This window comes from Microcaecilia unicolor, chromosome 5 (assembly GCF_901765095.1).
Source record: "Microcaecilia unicolor chromosome 5, aMicUni1.1, whole genome shotgun sequence".
Taxonomy (NCBI): Eukaryota; Metazoa; Chordata; class Amphibia; order Gymnophiona; family Siphonopidae; genus Microcaecilia; species Microcaecilia unicolor.
Genome location: NC_044035.1, coordinates 325,697,804 through 325,714,090, shown reverse-complemented (window position 1 = coordinate 325,714,090; position 16,287 = coordinate 325,697,804). Strand labels below are relative to the sequence as shown.

The following is a 16,287-nucleotide window of genomic DNA, read 5'->3' as shown; positions in this document are numbered from 1 at the left end:
TGGGATTGGAAAAATTATTAAAATGTAAAAAAAAAAATTGGGGGGCTAAAACGGCCAAGTGCTCATCATGGACGGCCATTATGGCCGTTCTACACCCAAAAAACCGCCCAAGTGCTCGTCACTTTATTGATAAATGTTCAATAAAGACTTCATACAACTTAAAAAAGTGGGAAAAAATCCAAGTGCTCATCCTTTTTTTTTTTTTTTTTTTTTTTTAACAAAACTGTTAGGATTTGAACCTGCCATCTCTAGATTAAGACCACCATGCTAACCACTCAGCCACAACTGTATTTACTTTAATGTCCCGCCTTTACTTCCAGGTCTCTGAGCTGAGTGAAGTACGGCCAAAAAGGACATTTTTATTATTGCGGGCGGGGGGGGGGGGGGGGGCACCCAAAATGGATGTTTTTTTTTTAAGCAAAGCTTTATTAAAAAAAATCAAACAGGCTCCGATGCTGCAGGCTCTTTTTTGGACATCATTCAACCCCGCAATAATAAAAACGTCCTTTTTGGCTGTGCTTCACTCAGCTCAGAGACCTGGGAGTGACCGCTAAGTAAGTACAGTTATGGCTGAGTGGTTAGAGCTGTGTTCTTATAATCCAGAGATGGTGGGTTCAAATCCCCTAATAGGTTTTGTTAAAAAAAAAAAAAAAAGGACGAGCACTTGGATTTTTTTTGGCATGCGCAGAGCAGCCAGCATAACGCTTTGCTCCTCTGCGCGTGCTTGACCGGCGGGTTAGCCGACAGTTTTACGATGGAATAGAGAATGCAAGTGAGCTACAATGAAAAGCTCATTTGCAATCCCTTTCCTTGATACATAGCCGTTCCCTTCTGATTCGCTATGGAATTCGGTAGGGAATGGCTCTAACTACGACTTTAGTGCATCCCCCTAGTGCCACATAGCCCACAGATATAAAATAGGATGCACAGCGTTTAGCACGCGCTAAGTTTTTGTAAACGAACCCCTTGTTATCAAATTGAATGAGTAAACAAATTGCTAGCTGAAAACCATTGCTGTTTCCTTTCTTTTCCTGTTTTCACACTGATTTCAGTCAGTTGCAAGCAAGAATGGCTGTGGAGGAACAGATTCTGCTGCCATGGTGAAGTGTTTAAGGGAAAAGAAGGCAGAGGAGCTTCTGGATCCCACCTTAATTAATGTAAGTGAAACTCTTAAATCAATTGAGCATACTAATTTTGCAAGAGCATACATGAAAGTAAAGGCCCAAGAGATTTACAACTAATATTTTATCTCCAATAAGAAGAACAAATCCTCTAGGGCAGAGCACATTTGTACAGATTTATTCTTTCCTTTTTTGGGTGGAGCATAGGGAGGAACCTTCTTTTTCTTCCTTCAAGCTCAATCAGAATCAATGGTGCAATCCTGGTACCATGTATCTTCATTTACAACTTGCCAGGGATTCTGTTCCTATTTTCAAGTAGATTCCCCCCCCCCCCCCCCTTCAGTAGTCACTAACACCCCCCCCCCCCCCCCCCCCCACCCCCAAAGATGCAAAAAAAAACAGTGCATACCAGCCTCTGACAGATTCAGATGCTATGGCCAGTCCCTGGAGTAGCCTAGTGGTTGGTGCAGTGCACTGTAGAGAAGGGGACCCAGGCTCATATCCCACTCTTAACTGCTACACTTGTAGTGGAGAGCGTGAGCCCTCCAAAACCTACTGTACCCATATAGGTGACACCTGTAGCCATAAGGGCTATTATAGTGGTTTACAGTAGGTTTTGGAGGGCTCACCCTACAATATAAGGTGGTAACGGTGAGATGTGTACCTGAAACCTTTTATATGAAGTCCACTGCAGTGCCCCCTGCCCCACTACTCTGCTGGGAGGTCTGTGTGGCCAGTGCCCCTCCCCCCCATACATCCCAACGACTGTGCGTTTTTCCCTTGGACTTTTTTTTTTTTTCAATAATATCACAAATGCACTGAGCACAAAACGTCAAGGAAATGGCCATTTTCAAAAGAAAAAGATAAAACGTTTTTTCTGGTTTGAAAATCACTGTTTGCCACTTGATTTGGGATGTGTTCAGCAAAATGTCCAAAATCGGATTTAGATGTCTTATTGAAAATCCCCCTCTATACAATTAACAAATGATTATTTCTTTGTAGAGAATTCCAAATCTGCCAATAGTTGTGGATGGCGTCTTTCTTCTAAAGAATCCTGATGAGCTGGAACCAGGAGAGGCCAATCCTATCCCTTATATGCTAGGAGTTTGTGAGCAGGAATTTGGTTGGCTGCTTCCAATTGTAAGTTTTGAGCAATTACTTTGTGCATGCCAAACTTTAAAACACCGACTGGTGTTCATAAATCATTTTCAACTTTTACTGGGTATAAATTTACAGGGCTTTGGTTTAGAATCCTCATCCAGGGTGTCGTACAACAAATATACTGTTACAGTGAATCCACATCCTAAGGATTTTATTATCTGATTGCGTAACTGAAGCAATGGAAGATGAAAGGGCTTCTCCCATGTCACAGTAAATGTCAATATCAACCAATGTTGGACCAAAGAGTCACCAAACAAATTTACATATGGAAAAAAAGAATTTGGGGGTGGGGGGGGGGGTTAGAAGGTCTCATAAATCACCAGGTCAGCGCTCCATGTATTTGGATGTTAAGGAGCTATATTCAAACCCTCGGTGATAAATATAATCATTGACCAAAAAACCCCCTTCCATCAAAAAACATATTTGTGCAAAAAGTGTTACTTAATTTGTTATAAAACTGTGCTGAGTGACTGGCGGTGCGCTAATGAGGCGGTATGGTACTTATCCTTGGCTCTACAAGTCCTGACAGACAACTGTTTCTCCATCGCTTTGTCGAGGGATTGGAGCTTGCAAGTAACTCCATATGCCACCTACTGCTTCCGGTTAGCTCAGTCGTGCTCAGTGCCAGCATCGGGGGTTGATGCTGCCGACTTGAGTGCTGCTATGGCTGCACAGGGATTCATGCAGGAGACCTTTCAGCTGACAGGGCTTGGACATCCCTGCCAGCAAAGAGATGGTTTTAAGGTGGCAGGAAGGCAGGGAGAAAGAATACATGGCCCCCCCTCATTCCACCTCTGGGCCCCTCAAATGGACTTCTGGCTACACAACTGCTGTGCTCCCCTTCTTTCTGCTGGCAGCTGAGTCACAAAGGCATTTGAGCTACTGGATTAGCATACCTGAGAGGGCCCCTCCTAACCATTTAGGGGGTAATTGTATATCTGGGTACCTTCATTTAGGTGCCCTGATGTCACGTGGTGAGTCTATTCTATAACAGCATGTGGACACCCAGATTCAGTTATAGAATTCTAGCATAACCTGGTGTCAATGTGCCTAATATTAATGCACCTGCAGTTATGTAAATACAGCAAGGTCATGCATAACCTACAGTATTCTGTAAGTTACATCCATAAGTAACAGTACCGCCCATGCTGTATCCCTGTGAATGCCCTCCCTTACATTTATGTGCTATGCCACTTATACCCCTTACAGAATAAAGCTTAATCACTTTGCTGCTACTCCGTACCCCTTACCCATGGTATTCTGTGCATTTGCATGCACAAGTGGTATGTAAATGTGGGCACCCAATTATAGAATTGCCCTTTACAACCCTAAGCATGTGCCTAGTTTGCCTACACTATATGGTACTGCCTTGCTTCAGTTTCAAGGCCTTCAGGCATTTTGTTGGTAGTTCTCCCTCTTCAGACCATAAGTAGACATTAACTTTTAAGACATAGACTTAAAAGTTAATGTCTACAATGACTAATACACTATACTTGGGGATGAATTCATGATAATGCAGTAAGTAGTTACTGTATAAATCATAAGCACAATCACTCAGGATCCTTTAAAGAGTTGCTTTCTTTAGGTTCTCCTTGTCAAATGACCGTGCGGCTTCCTTAACTCTTGGAACCTGAACTCCAGTGCTTGTTGTCTCTCATAACTTCTCTCTCCTTGTTCCCTCCATAATAGTGTACCTGATGGTGATCCTCCGTTTATCCTCAAAGGGTTTTGACATGGGTGGCAGGAGAATTTCTGAACGATAAACATTCCAATTGCAAGCACAAGTTCTCAGTTCCCCTCACTGGCAAACTTCCAGTTGCTCTAATCCCACCATTTCAAGAAGGACTCCTTCCTACAAGGAAGGAAGACCTAAGGATAAAGTTTGTCTTCCAATGCCTAGGAAACATTTTCTCCTTAACTTGGGATCACTAGCTTCCAAATCAAAGGGAGGAAAAGTGTAGAGCCCCTCTCACAAAGTGGTAGTCAAAAAAAAAACAAAAAAAAAAACAGACCAGTGGAGCCTTGTACCTGACCCCTTAGAGTCTGTAGTCTGTGCCTTCCAAGGAAATTCTACAGATCCAAGACTGAGCATCTTTCCTGCAACAATGTTCTTTCATTCCCTCTAAATGTTCTTCTGCAAAACTCAAGGGTCTCTGTGTTGGGCCTATTCTCACCAAGCACATGTCCACTCCAAGCAAGGATCCCAATGTGATTGTGAATGGGGGGCATGCCTGAAAACCAGCCTAATGGGGGTGGGAGAGGTTAGTTCAGTTTCCCAAAGGTACACAAACATTGAATCATATTTTATTAAAAGACAATACAAAACAGTTATTTCTATTCTCTGAATTCAATCTGGTCAGAAATGTACACAGGTCTTGCATTTTGGTGAATCAGCACCCCATGGCCTCCCCTTCCCCAGCATCTGGTTTAAAGCTTTTTGCCAAAGCTTCGGGACAGCAGAAGGGTTGTTCTGACCCAGGGGAGAGCATTTCAGTGCTGAACAATTCTTTGTAGTAGAATTGCCTGTTTTACATTCATGATTGAAGAGTTTAAAAACCTACTGTTAATATTTCATTGTGTCCTAATGTGCAGCTATCAAAAGCTGAAGTGTTGTTGCAAGAAAGAAGTAGAGAAGATGTTATCTCATCCTTGGAGGACTCAACGCTATTCCAGGTAAGACACAACTTCAGCAACATTTATTTATTTTGTTTTTTTGTTGTGATTTATTAACCACCTTTTATAAAGAGATTCACCCAAGGCAGTATACAGCAGGTACAACTTGACATAAAACTAACAATTTTTGTTAACAGCATTACAATAATAAAATGACCAAACATAAGTGGAGGAGTGGCCTAGTGGTTAGGGTGGTGGACTTTGGTCCTGGGGAACTGAGTTCGATTCCCACTTCAGGCACAGGCAGCTCCTTGTGACTCTGGGCAAGTCACTTAACCCTCCATTGCCCCATGTAAGCCGCATTGAGCCTGCCATGAGTGGGAAAGCACAGGGTACAAATGTAACAAAAATAAAATAGATACTATTGGAGATTCTACATGGAATGTTGCTACTATTGGAGATTCTACATGGATTGTTGCTATTCCACTAGCAACATTCTGTGTAGAAGGCTGCGCAGGCTTCTGTTTCTGTGAGTCTGACGTCCTGCACGTACGTGCAGGACGTCAGACTCACAGAAGCAGAAGCCTGCGCGGCCACATTGGTGATCTGCAAGGGCCGACTTCTACATGGAATGTTGCTTGTAGAATAGCAACATTCCATGTAGAATCTCAAATAGTAGCAACAGTGGAGGAGTGGTCTAGTGGTTAGGGTGGTGGACTTTGGTCCTGGGGAACTGAGTTCAATTCCCACTTCAGGCACAGGCAGCTCCTTGTGACTCTGGGCAAGTCACTTAACCCTCCATTGCCCCATGTAAGCCGCATTGAGCCTGCCATGAGTAGGAAAGCGCAGGGTACAAATGTAGCAAAAATAAAATAGATACTATTGGAGATTCTAGATGGAATGTTGCTACTATTGAGATTCTACATGGAATGTTAATGTTGCTATTCCACTAGCAGCATTCCATGTAGAAGCCTGCCCTTGTGCGGCTGCGCAGGCTTCTGTTTCTGTGAGTCTGACGTCCTGCACGTCAGACTCACAGAAACAGAAGCCTGTGCGGTCACATTGAGTGGCCTAGTGGTTAGAGTGGTGGACTTTGGTCCTGGGGAACTGGGTTCAATTCCCACTGCAGGCACAGGCAGCTCCTTGTGACTCTGGGCAAGTCGCTTAACCCTCCATTGCCCCAGGTACAAATAAGTACCTGTAAATGTAAGCCGCATTGAGCCTGCCATGAGTGGGAAAGCGCGGGGTACAAATGTAACTAAAAAAATAAATAAATAAGCACAATGAGGTAAACTTGGAGTTTGCAAATTAATCCCCCTGTTTACTAAACTGCACTAGTGGCTGGCAGTGTGCACTGCCGCATGGCTTAGTAAATGGGGTGGGGTTAAATGTTCATATTTAGAAAGAAGTTTGCCTTTTTGCAGATGGCATGAACGGTTGCAACAGAGTGGATGCCCAGGAGGGAGTAAACAACAAGAGAAGTGATCTACAAAAATTAGAAGAATAGTCTAATATTTGGCAGTTATTATGGCAAAGAAGTAAAAAGTGGTGCGCTTGGAGTGTAGAAATACAAAGGAAATGTACGAGATAGGATGTGCAAGACTGATGAGCACAGTTCAGGGGTGATAGTGTTGAGGATATCAAGGTGGTGAAGCAATGTGATAAGGCGGTGGCCATAGAGGACCTTGTATCAAGCTGCAGTAGGACTACCATGCCAATGACGCATGTTATGTTGGCCCTACTGCTGGGGATGCTCAGGAGGCCGGCTGTAGTTCCAGCTTCTGCCATGTGCCATATCTGGCACTAGGAACATTTTTTTTTCTAAGGAGTAAATATTCAGCTGTTAATGGCAAGTGATTTATTTTTTTTAGCCAGTGCCGGCCAGGGGCGCAGCTACATGGGGCCAAGGGGGCATGGGCCCTGCCGCCGCCAACCCTCCCCCGCCGTCAGGTACCTGTGCTGGCAGGGGTCCCCAACCCCAAGTCCTCTTCAGCGCCAATCTCTGGGCCAGCGCGTTGCTGCAGCTGATGTGGAAGGATTCTGTTTCTGTGTGAAGGATTCTGCAGCGACGTACCGGCCCAGAGACCGGCGCGGAAGTTGGGGACCAGCGGCGGGGGAGGGTTGGCGGCAGCGGGAAGTGGGGTCAAAAGTGGTGGCGGTGCCGGGGGGGGGGGGGGTCAAAAGTGGCAGGGAGGTTGGCAGTGCCAGGGGGGGCTAAAATGCACCCCCTCACCTTAGGCTCTGGACCCCCTCTCCCGCCAAAGCTGGCTATGTCCCTGGTGCCGGCAATGCTCAAATATTCCATATCAGGCCAAGTCTAGGCACCAACATCAAATATCTGGGAATATGTGGACATAGAAGCCAACTTTTCAAGATGATTGGGGGTGCTGAATTTTTGTTACAGGTACTGCGCTCCCCCCCTCCCCCGTACCTTAAAATCCTGTCTGCTGCAGTCTTCACCTGGGCAGTGGCAGTGCCACTTCTAGGCTGCCTGCAACAGGACTTCTTCCCTGAACAGTCCAGCCCCTCAGTCCCCCTGTACCATGCAAATATAAAGAGATGCAAATTTCAAAAACTGACATATTTCAATGACTACACTATAGGTTAACAAATACAAAACAAAAAATAGAAAAATATGATAACATTTTATTGGACTAAATGCATTTTTCAATTAGCTTTCAGAGGCCAAAACCTCTTTGCTCAGGTCAGGACAGTATACTGCTGTTATGGTATTCTGTTCTGACATGAGAAAGGAGGGTTTGGTCTCCAAACATTAGTCAAAAATATATTAAAATTTAGTCTAAAAGATATTACCTTATTTCCATTTTCTGTATTTATTAACACAGCTACCACACTACTTTATCCTAAACTAAAAATAAAATTCATTTTTTCCTACCTTTGTTGTCTGGTCGTTTACGGTTTGTAATTGTGTTGGTCCCAGTCTCTTGTTTCATCTTTCCTCGATCTTAACTCTACCCCCCCCCCCCCTCCTTTCCATCCAGCATCTGCCTCCTTTCCATCCAGCATCTATTTTCTCCATCCATGTGTTGTTTTTCTCCTCTTTTCCCTTTCCTTCATCTCCATCAGTATGCATCTCCTTCCTCTTTCTCCGCCCCTCCATCCATGTTCATCTCACTTCCTGTCTTCCCTTCCCTCCATCCATGTCCAGCAATTTCTCCTGTCTCCTCTGCCCCCCCAAGTTCTAGTTCCAACCCCAGACCGCCTTGCCTTCCTGCCGCCCAGCATTTAAAACTTGTTTTACCTCAAGTCGCAGCAGCAGTGAAAGGAGCAGGCTCGCCTTCAGCTTTCCCTCTCGGCGTTCCACCCTCATTTCCTGTTTCCGTGAGGGTGAGGCGCTGAGAGGGAAGACTGAAGGGGAGCCTGCTCCTTTCACTGCTGCCGCGACTTGAGGTAAAATGAGTTTTATACGCTGGGTGGCAGGAAGGCAAAGAGGGGCGGGCAGGTCAGGCCAGGTTTGGAACCGTAACTTCTGACATGTTCTGGTTGGGTGATGGGCTGCAAAATATTGGGGGTGCTTGAGCACCCACAGCATCCACGGAGTCAGCGTCTGTGTGTGGATGGCCGGATAGCGCCACACAGGCAATTTTAACCAGGCAGGAGTCAACCCCTAAGTTAAAATGAAATGTTCTTAAGAATCAGCACTTCATGAGACTTAATTTTTAGATATACATGCATTGATGTATACATTGGTCCTCATTTTCGAAAGAGAAAAACATCTAAAAAGTGTCATAAAGCAGCATTTGGACGTTTTCCTCACCAAAACGTCCAAACAGGTATTTTTGAAACCTTATCTGCACTGCATCCAAATCTCAAGGGGGCATGCTGGAGTGTTAAGGGTGGGATTTGGGGGTTCCAAAGATCTGGATGTTTTCAGCCATAGTGGAGCAAAACGTCCAGGACAAAAGCTAAAACATTTAGAGCTAGACCTGTTTTAATAACGACTAAGCCACAAAAGAGTGCCCTAAATGATCTCATGACCACTGGAGGAAGAAAGATGTGATGTAAGAGAAACAGTACATACCAGCCTTTGACAGCCTCAGATATTATAGCCAGTCCTATTACAGCAGCAAGCAGGCCCCTGGAGTGGCCTAGTGGTTGGTGCAGTGCACTAGGGAAAAGGGGACCCAGGCCCATAATCTACTGTTACACTTGTGGAGGAAAGTGTGAGCCCTCCAAAACCCACCAAAAACCTACTGTTTCCACATATAGGGTGACACCTGCAGCCATAAGGGCTATAATAGTGGTATACATTTGGGTACAGTAAGTTATATATATACTAGCCATTGAGCCTGTTAAAACGGGCTAGTGGGTCGCCGCTGCCCCTCCCCCCGAGTTTGCCGCCGCCACCCCGCCCGTCTCTTCGCTATTCAACTTACATCTTTGCAGCAGGCAGATCAGCTGAGCTCCTGTCGGCCTTCGTTCTCTGCCTGTGTCCCGCCCTCGTGTGATGTAACGTCGGCGAGGGCAGGACACAGGCAGGGAAGGAAGGCCAACGGCAGCTCAGCTGATCTGCCTGCTGCGGAGATGTAAGTTGAATAGCGAAGAGATGGGTCGGGTGGAGGGGTGGCGGCAGCGGCGACTCCAGGTGGGGGAGGTACCAGTGGCGGCGACCTCGGGGGGGGGGGAGCAGTGGTGACCTCGGCAGTTTCCTCCCCTTCGCGCAGTTTCCCTCTCTGTCCCGCCCCCCGTCATCACGTATTGACGCAGGGGCAGGACAGAGAGGGAAGTCTCTACTGCGCATTTGCGAGTGAGTCGGTCACTCGCCATTTATATGTTTGAGATATATATTTATATATTTGTTTTGGAGGGCTCACTATACAATATAAGGGGGCAATTGTGAGATGTATACCTGGGAGCTTTTATGTGAAGTCCACTGCAGAGCTCCCTAGGGTTCCCCACTGTTCTGCTGGGATGTCTGTGTGGCCAGTCTACTAAGAATGCCATCTCCTCTTGCATCCCAATAGCTTGACTTTGTGCATTTTTTTTACTTGGACTTTTTTTTTTTTTAATGGACCAAAAAAATAAACACTCGGAGTACAAAAACAAGTGTCCATTTTCTCAAAGACATTTTGCTGTTTCGAAAATAGCTACATGCGCTACTGGATGTTTGAGCAAAATGTCCAAAGTCGGACTTAGATGTCATATCGAAACATCCCCCCCCCCCTCATTAAATACACTTCTGTAAGCATGGATTTGGTGGATGGCAAATAAATGGACATGAATAAAATAAATACAGGGTGCTCTCTACTGGATTATGGAATTGTGCAACTTCTTTGTTTCCATTTACAATTCAATGGATCAGTAAAAAAAATCCAAAACCTTTGAATCAGCTCAACATTCAAAAATCCATGAATGGCAATTCAAAAACTCTGAAGCAGATTTGGTAGACCCACTTTTTTCAAATTTCCTCATTTTCCTTTACTCTGCAGTGAAAAATCTGATAAACATTTCCAAAGAGTCTAAGGAAATCCAAATCCTCTGTCTCGTATTCCCTCCATGCTGCATAGGGCACTGTCAAGACACACTACAATTCTTTCAGGAGTCCTTTTACTAAGCTGCGTAGGCGCCTGCGTACGCACAATATGCATCAATTTGGAACTAACGCTCGGCTACCGTGTGGACCAGGCAGTAATTCCATTTTTTACGCACATCTGAAAATTATTTCATTTTCAAACACACAGCGCTAACCAGGTAGTAATTGGCAGTGTACGCACGTTGACGAATACCGTCCAGTTAATGCGCGAGACCTTACCGCTAATTGAACGGCTGGCAGTAAGGTCTCAGACCCAAAATGGACACGTGCCAATTTTTTTATTTTGAAAAATGGATCTGCGCGCATCCAAAACGTGTCTACATACACCAGCGCAGGCCATTTTTCAGCACATCTCAGTAAAATGACCCCTCAGTCTGAACTGCACAGAGCCAGAAGCACTGTACTGTAGGGCCCCCTATAGTTCAGATTGTGAAACAGCAGGAGCTGCCCCAAGCCAAGAGCAAGATGTCGGCAATTGTCCAGGCAGCTAAGAGAAAACATTGCTCCCATTTAACATCTAGAGTTACTAATGCTTCTGTGACTTTTTTTTTTTTTTTTTTTAATCAGGGCCCCTACGCCAAAATCTTTCCTCTGGTGAAAGAGGAGTATTTTGGAGATACAGAGGACCCCAGCCAATTGAGAGACCTGGTGCTTGAATTGTATGCGGATATAATATTTGTTATCCCAACTGTTAAAGCAGCTAGATATTATAGAGGTGAGTAAAATGACTGCTTATAGCTCTCTTAAGCTGATCATGGTAAGCACTGTTGCTAAATGGAAAGTTTAGATGTTCCTATAGGCCCCAGGTCTGAGATAGGGAGGACTGCAAAATTACAAGAATATATTTAGAAAAGTAAAACTAAAGTGGTGAAATGATAACTGTAAGAGAATGTCTGTGTGAATAAGTTATCTAGGTATCTCCAGAAATTGATTTGAAAATGTAATGATTACAGTTTAGTAATGACTATTCTCGGTTAAGCAGAGATTATGAACTTAACAAAAAAAATATATATATTTTTTAGTTTCTCACAGTAAACAGTATTGCAACTAAGTAAACAAAATGAGGGCAGTTTTAAAGCTGTATCTGAAATAGGCTAGTTGAGAATTACCCAGTCTTTCTGCCGGTGAAAGTCTGTGTGTTGTACCATGAAGTGCAAACTTCTGCCTGTATTACAGGGTTAGAGCCAGGGCTGCAATAATGCAGAAAATGGTGACCTTCCACTCCAAGACTCAAGTGACTGAATCGTCCTGGTCACGGTTCGTTTCTATATAATCATCGGTCAAAAAACCCCCCAGCCAACCAAAATGGTTGTGCAAAACTGTTTATCTCTCTTGACCGCTGAGTCCGAACCTGCATCGATGATATTGGTATCCTGCATCCCCTGAAGAAGTCCCTTGGTGAAACCGGTCCATTGGGTTTGGATGCCTTTTTGTGACTACCACATGCAGTCAAGCTCAGCCAGTTAAGTCGAGTTGAACTCTCCTATTTAGATTGTAAGCTCTTTTGAGCAGGGACTGTCTCTTTGTGTCAGGTGTTCAGCGCTGCGTGTGTCTGGTAGCACTATACAAATGCTGCTAATAATAATAATATTATTATTATGTTGACTACAATCTGGCAGTGGGGAGCGCTGGTTGTTTAGTTACAATTTCTTTTTTTTCTTCTCGGTACAATTTCTGGTATTTATACAACGCAATAAAAAAAAGAGATATAAACAGTTTTGCACAACCGTTTTGGTTGGCTGGGGGGGGGGGGGGGGCGTGGTTTTGATCGATTATATAGAAACGAACCATGACCAGGACGATTCAGTCACTTCAGTCTTGGAGTGGAAGGTCACCATTTTCTGAGGCTTCTTCCCCGACTTTTTACTTTTCAATTGTATGGGGTTAATTCATATCAAGGTTTATGCTCAAAGTTTGGTTGCATTACTGAGGTGTGTAATATCTTATCCATATATCTGTTAGTGGATCGAGAAGACTAGGATAATCGAGAAGACTAGGATAGAAGAGGCTGTATGTGCAAAGAGCAGAGAAATCAGCAGAACAAAACTTTGTTAAAATCTGGGAGTCCTTTCCTAGATTAGGAGTGCATTACTAGATAATTTGGAGATGTATTTTAGGTTTGGGGTGGGACTGAGAGGGTAGGAAAGAGGAGAAAAGGATCATTCACATGATATAGATGGAAATGAGAAGTTATTGATGAGACTGTGCGATGGCCAATTTTTTCAGAGGCCAAAGCTCTGCTTTATTAATGCATTGGGGGGAAAAGAGGAGAAATCATACGTAAAGGTTGGAAAAGAGGGTGCAGGTAGGAGAGAGCCTTCTCTTCGTGTAAGATCAGTGTTTTGAAATATTAATGTGCCCTGGAAGGATAGGTCTATAAACTGAGTGGAGTGGAACAGGTAGACATAAATCACTTGTTTACTCTTTCCAAACATACAAGAACTAAGAGGCACAATGAAGCTACAAAGTAGTAAATTAAATAAAAAATTGGAGAAACTTCTTCATGCAAATGAGCCAAATTGAACTGCAATTCTTATGGTGTGGAAGAAATGTAAGACTGCTCCCGATGAGCCTGTTCATATAGTAACTCTCTCCTTTTCTGTATTCTGCTAGACTCTGGCCTTCCCGTCTACCTTTATGAATTTAAACATCGACCAAGCACGTATGGTGATTCAAAACCAGATTTTGTGACAGCGGATCATATGGATGAAATCGGCTTTGTATTGGGAGGTCCATTCCTGCCTACTGAGGTTTCCCTGCTAAGTAAGAATAAACTAGCATTAGAAGTGAAATATTCTGCTAACCGGAACAAAATTATTCCACCCAGTTAAAAACAGGGCAGCATCTTTCTTACAGATGGGGAAATTCACCTCATAATTTAATCTAAAGCAACTTACTATTGCCATCTAAGGGTCTGATTTAAACCTGATAGAATGCGTTGCAATTTCCAATAGCATAATCTCTGCTGGTTGTAATTCCTAAGAAAAGGTGATGTGAAATGGCATTTTAGGACGTCCAACTCGAAGTAAAGACGTTCAAATTGATTCGTCAGATATGGATATCCATTTTTCAAGTGTGTTGGAACAGGATCGCCTGTTCTAAAATGCATGAGACGTGGACATCCCAGGGGCATAGCTATGGGTGGGCCTGGGTGGGCCTGGGCCCACCCAATCACAGCTCAGGCCCACCCAATTTTCCCTACTCCAACCAATCAGTGCACAGCCTTTCTGTTCTGCCATGGCAGCGTATACGACAGGAAAAAGAGCAGAATGCATGGGCATAGTTTGGGAGGCAATTGCCCCCCCCCCCCAAACGAACTGCAGCAGCATCCATCTTTCTCTTATTCCATCATCGCAGCGCCCCGTATTGCTCCCCCCCCCCCCCCCCCCCCCCGCCGAGTCCTCCAATCCCCGAGTTGCCGGCAGCCTCAACGAGAAAGCAGTACACACGCTGCTTTAGACCTGCCCCCAGAAGCCTTTCTCTCTGCTTCAACTTCCTGTTCCCGCGTAGGAGGGAAACTGTAGGAGAGAGAAGGGCTTCTGGGTCTAAAGCAGTGTGTATACTGCTTTCTCGCTGAAAGCTGCTGGCAACTTGAGGGATTGGAAGACTGGAGGGGGGGGGGCGATACCGGGCGCCACAGGGCTGGAAGGAGAGAAAGAACTGGAAGACTCCAGTGTGGCGGGGGGGGGGGGGGGGCTGGAAGGAAAGCAAGAGAGAGACAGGGGCGAGATCGGCTGGTGAAGGGTAAAACAAATTAGACCACCGGGGGGGGGGGGTAGTAAGAGAGGGAGATGGCAATGGAGCACAAGATGGATGGGACTAGGGGGTGTGAGAAGGGAGAGGGAGCAGAAGATGGATGGGACTAGAGGGGGTGGGAGAGTGTAGGAACAGAAGATGGATGCAACTAGGGGTGTGGGAGAAGGGGAACAGAGAAGAAGATGAGTGGGACTTGATGGGGAGGGAGAGAGAGCAGAAGATGAATGGGACTAGGGGTGGGGGGGAGAGAGAGGGAGCAGAAGATTAATGGGACTAGAGGGTGTGGGGGAGAGAGAGGGAGCAGAAGAATGAGAGACTAGAGGGTATGGGTGGAGGGAGGGAGAAGGAGCAGTAGATGGATGTTACTAGGGGTGTGGAGGGAAGGGGAACAGAGCAGAAGATGAGTGGGACTTGGTGATTGAATGGGAAAGGATGACGACAAGAGGAGAGACAAGAAATGGAAAAGCCATCCTGGAAAAGAATTTAGAAGACGGACACATGGAAAGTGGAAGAAAAAAAAATATTTTTATTTAATATTTTTTAAAGATTGAGATGTGCCTGCTTTGTGAAATGTACCTTTTAAAAAAAATTTTTTTTTTTTTTTTTTTAGTTTTGTTTTTTTGCAGAATACAGGAGAAAACATTTATGTTTCTCTGTTACCCATATTGCCCTGCTTGTAGAGACTGGCTTTCTTGGGTGGAGGGAAGGGGGAGTCTCCATTTCAGTTTTTGCCTAATGTTGTTTTTTTTTTTTGTGAGTGTAATGTTGGTGGTGGGGATGGGCTCTTCACTGCCTAGGGGAAAAAAGGTATATTTAATCTTTTTTCCTTAGCCAGTGAAGGGCCCACCCCACCCAGTAATTCACCAATAATGTTGGGGTAGGCTCATTGCACAGGTTAAAAAAAACAAACAAACCTTTTTTTCAAATTTTATGTTGGTGGGTTTTGGGGTAGGGATGGTCTCTGCAGTGCCCAGGTTTAAAATTTTAAAAACCTTTTATTTTTAATGTAGGCAGGTTCCTGGATGGGGGTGATATTAAAAAATAAAAAGTTTTATATTTAATGCTGGTGTGCTTCAGGTTTGGGGGGAGGATGCCAGACTATGGGGGATGGGTAGGGGATAGGACAGGACTGACTCTAGACTATAGGGAGGGGTGGGGTTAGGGTGATGCATAGCAATGGGATGGATGATGAGGAAGGGAAGGACTGATGCTGGGCTATGGGTGGGGGGGGGGGGGGTAGAGAAGAGAAGGGCTGATGCCGGGCTACGGGGCTGGATGGAGGAGTAGAGAAGCAATTTTATGTTCAGCAACTGGGTTTCAACACTGAACTTACAACATTTCACCTGCGTTGCACCCCGAATCACACCCCTTTATGGATGGATCCATACAGAATGGCCAAATTTAAGAAATACATTTATGCTGTTAGTGCTGCCACTGACTGCATGAATGTATTTGAATACTGGATTCAGTGGTGTGCTGGAGCAGGCTCTCGAGAGCCGTTTGTTAAGTTTTTAAGAATTTTGGGAGCCGGTTCTCCATGGCTACTTTAACAAATGGATCCCAAAATGTGGGCTTGGGCCCCTCCTGAATTCTCTTTTACTTTGCTGGCGAGAGAGAGCCCACTGTTAACAATTTACCAGCACACCCCTGACTGGATTGGATTTATTAACTTGATATACTGCTTTGTACCAGGTAATATATAATAAATAGCAAAAACAGTTACAAATTACTATAATGCAAAACATAAAAACAAATTCAAAATATACAGGTTTTTTTTTCCAAACATAAATCGCAGCCAACCATAAACTTAATGAAAATAGGTTTCAAAAATCCAAGTTTTCAGGACTTTAGGAAAACCCAGATAACTAGTTAAATTACTAACATTAGGACGTAAAGTATTCCACAAAGGAGGTCCCACATCAGTGGCGTAGCCAGACTGCCAATTTTGGATGGGCCTGAACCCAAAGTGGGTGGGCACAAAATTTTCTCTCTACCCCCTCCCCCAACAAAATTTAGTCACGCTAATCAGATGCATTTGTCACACATGGTAAAGTGCTGCTTTTCAGTGCATCAGATTTCAGA

At 44.6% G+C, this 16,287-nt stretch overlaps 1 protein-coding gene across 1 annotated transcript in view; it reads left to right on the top strand.

Annotated features, from left to right (window-relative positions):
• The window catches only part of LOC115470866 (fatty acyl-CoA hydrolase precursor, medium chain-like), a 62,489-nt gene that overhangs the window by 40,067 nt on the left and 6,135 nt on the right, over positions 1-16,287 (top strand). Inside the window, exons 8-12 of the mRNA XM_030204459.1 lie at positions 1,053-1,157; positions 2,124-2,261; positions 4,875-4,955; positions 11,017-11,164; positions 13,063-13,212. Of these exons, the coding sequence (XP_030060319.1) occupies positions 1,053-1,157; positions 2,124-2,261; positions 4,875-4,955; positions 11,017-11,164; positions 13,063-13,212 (622 nt within the window). The remainder of the gene's footprint in view (positions 1-1,052; positions 1,158-2,123; positions 2,262-4,874; positions 4,956-11,016; positions 11,165-13,062; positions 13,213-16,287) is intronic.